Genomic DNA, 9,188 nt, shown 5'->3' with positions numbered 1-9,188 from the left:
CCGGTGCGCCCCAAGGCTACCCACTTGGCCTGATAAAACCCTTTTCTAACAAATCTCTCAATTGTTCCTTTAGCTCCTTCAATTCTACCGGTGCCATTCTATAGGATGGAATAGATATAGGATGTGTGTCTGTCATCACATCAACCCCAAAATCAATCTCCCTGTCTGGTAGGATCCCAGGGAGTTCATCCGGAAAGACTCCCGGAAATTCATTCACAACAGGCACGGATTCAAGTGTAGGTGCCTCAGCATCGGTGTCCGTAACCCAGACCAAGTGGTAAATACATTCCTTGTTGATCATCTTTGTGGCCTTAAGGTAGGAAATAAACCTACCATTCGGCACTACATCATCACCCTCCCACTCAATAACTGGCTCATTTGGAAATTCGAACTTATCAGTCCTGGTTCAGCAATCAAGCTTGGCAAAACAAGAATAAAGCCAATCCATCCCCATTATCACATCAAAATCGATGATTCTCAACTCAATAAGATCGTCCACGGTGTCCCAACCACGCAACGTGACAACACAATCCCTATAAACTCGCACGGCCAAAATACACTCACCAACCGGAGTAGATACCGAGAACGGCTCATGAAGCTGTTCTGGTTCTATCCCAAATCCCTTAGCAACATAAGGAGAGACATATGACAAAGTGGAACTAGGATCAATAAGAGCATATACATCATGGGATTGGACAGATAATATACTTGTGACACCATCTGGAGAAGTCTCTGAATCCCGACGCCTCCGCATAGCATAAAATCTGTTGTGTCCTCCCAAATTCTGTGCACCACCCCTAGTTGCACCACACCCTACAGGTGCTGGGGCTCCTTAGGCTGGAGGTGTTGTGGATGTAGTAGCTGCAGAATTAGCTGACTATGCCACACCTCTACCCATAATTCAGCGAGACGAGCGACAATCTCTCTGAATGTGACCCCTCACACCACAACCATAGAATACTGGTAGGTCCATGAAGCAGGACCCAAAGTGCATCCTCCCACACTTAGAGCATGGAAGCCTTCGCTGATGAAACCTTCTGTCGGGCCGACCCTGCTGGTGGGGTCCCCTATTGCCCTGATTGGGTCTAGATGACTGTGCACCCATCAAAGACTAGGTGAATGATTGGGATGGTCCTGATGACCTTCCCCTAAATGCCGATCTACCACCACTACCACCGGAAGAACCACCAAAGTTGCCCGTGGACCGAGCCTTGCTGCTACTCTGACGCTGCATTCTATTCTTCAATTTGTGGGTCTCTGTGGCTTGAGCAAATGCCACCATCTTACCATAGCTCATATTGGAATTCAAGGAAGCTGTAGAGGCCTCATTAATAACCAAGGGGCTAGGGCCCTGAACAAACCGGCGCACTCTAGCCTCCACAGTGGGCAACATGTGAATATCATACTTGGACAGGTGCGCAAACTCCATATGGTACTCTCACACATTCATACTACCCAAACTCAGCGGCACGAGCTGCCTTAGTTTCGGAAGGCAAGAAATGAACCATAAAGGCATCTGTGAATTCACCCCACCTTGCCGGAGGGCTTCCTTCCTCAGGGGATTCCTCCCATAACTCAAACCAAGAATAGGCCACCCCTTTCATGCGGTAGGAGGCCAACTCCTCGGGATCAGTACCCATAATAACTGGAGGATCTAACTGAAGAAACGTGTTCACCCTGGAACTAGCAGATTCCCCTGGATGACTAGAAGAAGTAGGCCCAACACTCAATCTATGGGCCTGAGAAGCCACTATCTGTGTCAACATATGTATGGTTTCCCTAAGATCAATATCAGACACACCATAACAGGAAGATGGAGCTGGAGGTGGAACTGGTATATCAGTTGCAGGAACAGTTGCACCTTCAATAGGTGTAGGGATAGGTGCGGTCTGATTAGCTGTGGTAGAATCAGGTAGCGTAGTAACTGGGGGAATATCCTTACCCCTCGGGTTCTTACCCGCATCATCAAATATAGGATACATTGCCACTCTTGGGGTGACATTGGCTCTTTCGCCAGTTCTTGCCTTCTTCTTAGGTGCCATGTACTGAAAATTAGAGCAACTCAGGAGTTAAAGGAGGAACAATCTTACAACCAGCTTTATCGTACGATCAAGAACATGAAAGAAGGGTATTATTTCTAAATGCCCATGTAGCATTCTAATTATAGATGTGGTCGACAACACACCGATAATAAGGACTCTACTAGACACGGCTCTAAGACATCCTAGGACACTTTAAAACCTTAGGCTCTGTTACCAAGTTTGTCACGCCCCAAAATCGAGGAGCGCGACCGGCGCTCAACCGAGTGAACCCGACTGAGCAAGCCTGTTAGATTTCCTTCTACCCAAACTCATCCACAAATGAAGATAATACATATTTTCCTTAATTAGACAAAAATGTGATTATGTCTACAATACCAATTCATTACCAATAGTTTTCATCATTTTTAAAGTCTCAAATGCGACAAGTAATACAACCACAACATAACATAGTTTGTCCTTTCTAGCACCAATACACAACCCACACTATGTCTAAGGAGCCTCTATAGATAAAGAAGAGTAGAATGATAATGCCGGCAATAAGGCCCCGGCTATACCTCAAACAGAATACACAAAGTACAAAAGATTCATGACCCCGGGATGAAGCAGGGCTCACCAAGTCAGTTGGGAAGAAGATGTACTACTATCACTGATCAATACCTCATGCTGTGGAACCACCTGCTTCCATTTAAAGATGCAACGCCCCCGGTAAAAGGGACGTTAGTACCGTCGAATAGTACTAATATAAAAACCAAACACCAATTTAAGAATTTAGAAATACAGTGTAAACATGATGAATCAATGCAAGCTTATTAAGATCTATCAATAACATTTATAGGATTTAAGATGAGATCCTCTATAACCATATTCACACAAAGCGGCCCCGCCGCCTCACCCGATGTATGCAGGTGGAGGTGTAAGTACAATACCACAACCCTACTCAAGCGGCCCCGCCGCCTCACCCCAATATATGCGGGTGGATGTATAACCACAGTACCAAGAACCTACATAAAGCGGCTATGCCGCCTCACCCCAATGTATGCGGGTGAAAATGCATCAACAATACCAATACCAGCACAAAGTGGCTATGCCGCCTCACCCCAATGTATGCGGGTGGAAATGCATCAATGATACCAATACCAACAAAAAGTGGCTATGCCGCCTCACCCCAATATATATATGTGGGTGGTGGTGCCACAACAATACCAAAACTATACACAAAGTGGTAGTACCGCCTCACCCCAATGTATGCGGGTGGAGGTACAGTTCTACAGTACCATAATCCCTGCATAAAGCGATCATGTTGCCTCACCCCAATCACAATCTCTACATAACTTGGCATAATAACTTTCACATAAATCACGACTTGAAATTATAAGACGTGGATACACAATCCATAGTTTAGAACACATCCTCAACTTATAATGCAATATGATAAGAGCATTTGAAACACGAATTGAACATATACCTTCATCACAAAACTAATCGGAATACTCGATTTGTAATCAACATCTCGAAACTTACAAGGAAATGGGAATTCCAATTCTTAAAGAAGGGTGTAGCCAACATACCTCACTTGAACTTACTTACACTCTAAATGTTCTGGAATTCTCAGCAACTTCAATCTATTTTAGAAATATAACAAACTGAACCAAAATTAGGATGATGATAATGGTTCTAGCTCATTTGAGCATTTTATCAAACAATAGGTGTGCATTAAGGTTTCAAGGTCCTTTTATGGAGGATTCCATTATCCCACAACCCAATCTTTACCATTTTTAGATCAACAATCTTCCTACACTCTTTGATAACATATGCATGTAAAATAAACAACTCTCATGCCTAAATATCATCTTGCTAATTACTCATTTCTAGACAAAATTTGAAATTGAAGGTTAGGGTGTAGAATCGTACCTCTAGGATGAAGACCTAGTGAGTTTCTCTCTTAATCTTCCAAAACTTGAACAAGAACTGAAGAACAATTATTGAAGAACACCTTCTCACTCTAGTCCGTAATCCTAGTCCGACACCATGAAACATTATTTTTATTTTGCAAAATTTTATAGGGCCTTACATTCTCCCCCACTTAGGATCATTCATCCTCGAATGAGGGTCAAAATCTGTTATTAGCATCTTATGCAACTCAGTTTTTTATACCACACACCAGCAACTCCAAATTTGACTAACTCCCTAAATTTCCAAACATTCCGCAAGAGTTTCCCTTGTAACTAAGCCTATCCACCTGTCAGAGAGCCTCAGAAACACATCCTAACAATATATACATAATCCAACGACGTAACGTAATACAAAACAATACCAACTGTGTCCTCATAAGCAATATATTTTCAAAAAGGAACACCCTTAATGCTAATTGTTCAAATGATACAAAATTCATAAAAAGTAAGTCTTATAATTTTTCTAGATCACAACTTTATAAATACATGGTCATTCAAACAAATAAGGATACTTTTTCTCCATTTCTTCCTCGGCCTCCCAAGTAGCCTCTTCAAACTATTGGTTTCGCCATAACACCTTCACGGAGGTAATTTCTTTATTTCTCAATTTTCGGACTTGCCGATCAATAATAAAAATCAGAATCTCTTCGTAAGTCAATTTCTCATTTACCTCAATAGTCTCAATCGGAACAATGAGTGTCAGATCTTCAACTACTTTCTTCAACATAGACACATGAAATACCAGGTGTACTAATGACATCTCAGGTGGTAACTCAACTATTATTGAAAGATTGGGTTTCCCTAGTGAGTTTCCCCGCAATAACACCTTCATCTAGTGAGTTTCCCTCTTAATCTTCTAAAACATGAGCAAGAATTGAAGAACAATTATTGAAGAACACCTTCTCACTCTAGGGCACTCTCTATCACACTCTAAAATGTCAGATTATAGCTCAAAAATGGCCCAAAGATTGTATTTAATGATGTAGGGTCGGGTTTTAAAAACCCAAAAATGGAGCTCCGGAACAAGGTCTGCGATCGCATAATTGATATGCGGACCGCATATCGGTCGCATAATCGTTGTCCAACACTGGCAAACATCTGTTTGTGTCTGCGGTCTCTATGCAGCCCACATAATTGTTCTGTGATCGCATAATGAACCGCAGAATAGTTATGCGATCGCATAGTCGACCACATAATTACTTCTAGACTGACCCTCTCGTGCCGCACTTCTGCGGCCATTATGAGGCCCGCAGAGTGATTCTGCGGTCGCATAATGGACCGCAGAAACGTGTTTTTCTGCCAAAAATATTTCTTTACTTTCCGGTGCATTGTTCAACACAAAAAGTTCGGGCACAGTGTATTCCTAAAATCCTCAAACACATAAGCCTAGTCCGGCATCATGAAACATTATTTTTCTTTTGTAAAATTTTTCGGGGCCTTATAATTTTTCTAGATTTTATTGGAGCAATTCTGGGAATACTAAGGCTAGACAACGGGTTTCCTGGAACACACTTTGTTTTCCAAAGAAGGAGGGAGGTCTAGGGTTTAGATCTCTTCATGATGTCTTCAATTCTTTATTTGCCAAGCTTTGGTGGAACTATAAAAAAAAAATATACCTTGTGGACTATATTTGTGAGGAATCAATATTTCAAGAAGATCAATAAAGTAGTAATATATTGGGGAAATGGTTCACATGTATGGAGTAAGATGATTGAAATAGGAGAACTGGTTGAAAATCATAAATGGTAGTGTCATGACCCAAAATCCATCTAGTCGTGATGGCACCTAACCCAACCTGCTAGGTAAGCCAAATAACAGTCAACACAATTCTAATGAAAATAATACAAAAATAATAAATGGAATAACTGGATTTTCATACAAAATTCCAAGGATTGGTAGTACAAGTCATGAGTCACTAAGACTTAGATTTACAAAGCTAGTATGAAAATAAATACAATATATGTTTGTAATGTACATCAACAGAGTTCGAATCCAAATCTACCAAGGACAAACTCTTGCTATATCCGGAAAGAAAGTACATCTTCAGTGCCAGCTCCCATCGTCCACAACACCTCAGCTCCAAGATCTGCACACAAGGTGCAGAAGTGTAGTATGAGTACAACCGACCCATGTACTCAACAAGTATCATAGCTAACCTCGGCGAGGTAATAGAAGAAAGAATTATAAATGATACTCGCCAATCACCTGTACAAGTTCATAAATTCCAATAAGTATAGAACAGAAACATGATCAAATCATAAAATCACAGATAAAACCACCTTGGTGCTCAATATTTTCTTAATGTATCCTGCTCACTCAACAATCCAGCATATAAGGAAGATATGCAAATAAATCTGGTAAACAACCAAAAATATTTCAAGTAAAGTTAAAATGCAATAACCAAATATCAATCTGCTATGGCACGCAACCTGATCGAAATAGAAATCACATCACGGCTCAAATGCCCACATCGGAATCGCAGTAACTGAACCAAACCAATGATCTGCTCTCCTAGAACCCACATAGACCAGAAACCCATTAGTTTCTCACAATATGCATGTACACAAATAAGAAGGAACATGAGAGGGTGACCCTAGGGGGATGGGTTTATACCCACATGCTGCACGGATAACTCATGTTTTGCACGAACAACGCATGTGCTAATAATATCAACCGCACAGAAAATACGCATGCCGCACGGACAACTTCATGCCAATATTATATCAACCGCACATACAGCTCACGTGCTGCAAAGACAATGCGCCTTCTAAAATTCTGGCGTGGTCACAAGCTCAATATCACAATCCTCAGGTTGAAAAACAGTGCGCCTTCTAAAATACGCACCCTTCTCAGGTGATACCAGACAGTTCCAACATTCTTCTAAACATCTGAAATCACTCATGCTGTCTGGAGCTCATGACCTTCCATTCGAATGGAACCACAACCTCGTACATGCAACCTCGATCCCATTATAAATCCTGAATCACAAGCAGGATACACATTCCATCAACTAGAAGCCTTCTGCTAGACCCCATCCTAGAGAATATCCACAACACGCAACATACTCTTCATGCCTTTCAAAAACACCCATCCTAAAAAATGGTCGAATCATCAAGAACTCTTCGAAACCCATTTGCACGTAACCAAGCGATAAGAACTAAATCTCTCTAACCCAACCAAGTCATGCAAATCGCCATGCCCAAGAGCATTTCCACAACATACCCACAAAACCTCGCCATGCCAAAAGAATAAAAAGAACCGATTACTTATATTACTATGCTGATCCAAACCACTACCGAGCTGACCTATTTCTTCAAGTCTCTCTCGATTTGCCGTTAAATTAACACTTCTCCTTGACATTACACTACTATCCTCAAACCCAAGCTCACCACAAGAGATCCTAGTATGTAACCACGTCGTCTTAAGGCCCATAAATCACTGTATTCCCTCTTAAGCACCCTATAGTGCCGCAACCGGACTGTCCACTTTGAAGAGACCTTATGTGAATCTGAAGTTATTTCTTTAACTTCTCTAATACAGAAATGTAGAATCACCAATGATACATAAATACCGCAAGTCGCGACACCAACCAAATGCAAATCTCAGATCTTAGCAATACACAAATTCGGGAAAATTCTCAAATACCACATATGAATCATAAACTCATTTGAACTTTATCGAGAATCATCCACTCTGCTCTAATCACCAATGTACAGCCCAAACGAGACGAACGACTTGTGTTTCATTAGCAGAAAACTGCCTACCACCTTTATACAACCGAGTGAATCCCTTCTTCTTGCACACTACATCCACCTAGAATAGCAAACCCCAATCGTTCCTAGATTTCCATATATCCATAAAGTGTAATGCATCATGTATCCAAAAATTTCCTTACTCGAGTCATGCTCAAAACCAACCTCCTCAAGTCACAACTACTCCACAAATATGCCTTAGTCCAAAACCAATATAACACATGACCATATAATTTGATCGTCGATAGAAAACTCCCTCACTTGGATCAAAGCCATATAACATAACATCTGATAACCCATAATACCTTTACTCCATAACTGCCACAACCCTGCACTGTAATTCAACTAAATTCTTCATACGCTCATATAGCTCTAATCATAAAATACCTCAAATCATTTACTAAAAACACATTCATTATCATGACAGTCATGCAAACTCCTTCAAGCGATCCAAACTCAAATTGCAGCACATACACACCCTTCTGGTAGAAAGGAAACTCTTCACAGAAATGTCATAAGAATCACACATCTATATATTACCCAACATGTGATAACCCACCTACTTAGCCTCAATCTTGCATCTCCCTATGCCTTATCATGGTCATATCCACAATGCAATCACTTAATCATTCCGAGTCTAAACTCGTCAACAAGACATAAGAATCTACTTCATCCCACACATGAACAATATGAATTATCCATCACCACACTTAAAAATTGAGACTGTATAACACATCAAGAGAAAAATTAAGCACACATAGTCCTTTTCACATCCCAACAAGACTCTTCTCGTCACATCCAAATCATCTAAGCCTAGTTCTCAGTCACACACAATACTCATGATATAGCTATCCAACCACTTACTGAACCATCAATTCTACTCTAAGGGGCACTACCGTACATATGAGTCCATAAGCACATATTCACACAACTAAAACCACATAGCCCAAGCGATCTAAACCTGGCCTCGAGTCCTCCGGTCTAGCCTAACTCAACATCATAGAGAACACATCTCACACTTCATCCATGACACCACAAGCTGACATCACACAACTGATACCAAATGCTCAACATAACATACGAGTGGATGGAAGGAATTCAAAGAGATACGCTTCAAGCTGAATCAATATCGCACGATAAGGAAAGAAATATGAAAATTTTTCCTACATGCCCAGTAGCCTCTCGCAGATAGGTATGGACATCATCATACTAATCTGCATGACACTACTAAATACTTGATCATAACTTGTAGAACCTATGAACCTAGAGCTCCAATACCAACTTGTCACAATACAAAATTCATCTAGTCGTGCTGGCAGCTAACCCAACCCGCTAGGTAAACCAAATAACAGTCAACACAATTCTAATGAAAATAATACGAAAATAATAAGTGGAATAAATGAATTTCCATAAAAAAAAATCCAAGGATTGGTATTATAAGT

General features: G+C 40.9%; 1 protein-coding gene across 1 annotated transcript; it reads right to left on the bottom strand.

Moving 5' to 3' along the window:
• Positions 1-406: 406 nt before the first annotated feature.
• On the bottom strand, positions 407-754 carry LOC138897244 (uncharacterized). Its single transcript, XM_070183207.1, has one exon. It carries the CDS (start codon positions 752-754, stop codon positions 407-409), a length of 348 nt encoding a protein of 115 aa, XP_070039308.1.
• Between the last annotated feature and the right edge of the window lie 8,434 nt (positions 755-9,188).

The sequence above is a fragment of the Nicotiana tomentosiformis genome, chromosome 8 (assembly GCF_000390325.3).
Source record: "Nicotiana tomentosiformis chromosome 8, ASM39032v3, whole genome shotgun sequence".
NCBI lineage: Eukaryota > Viridiplantae > Streptophyta > Magnoliopsida > Solanales > Solanaceae > Nicotiana > Nicotiana tomentosiformis.
The sequence above is the reverse complement of the archived record's forward strand: the minus strand, read 5'-3'. Positions and strand labels throughout refer to the sequence as shown.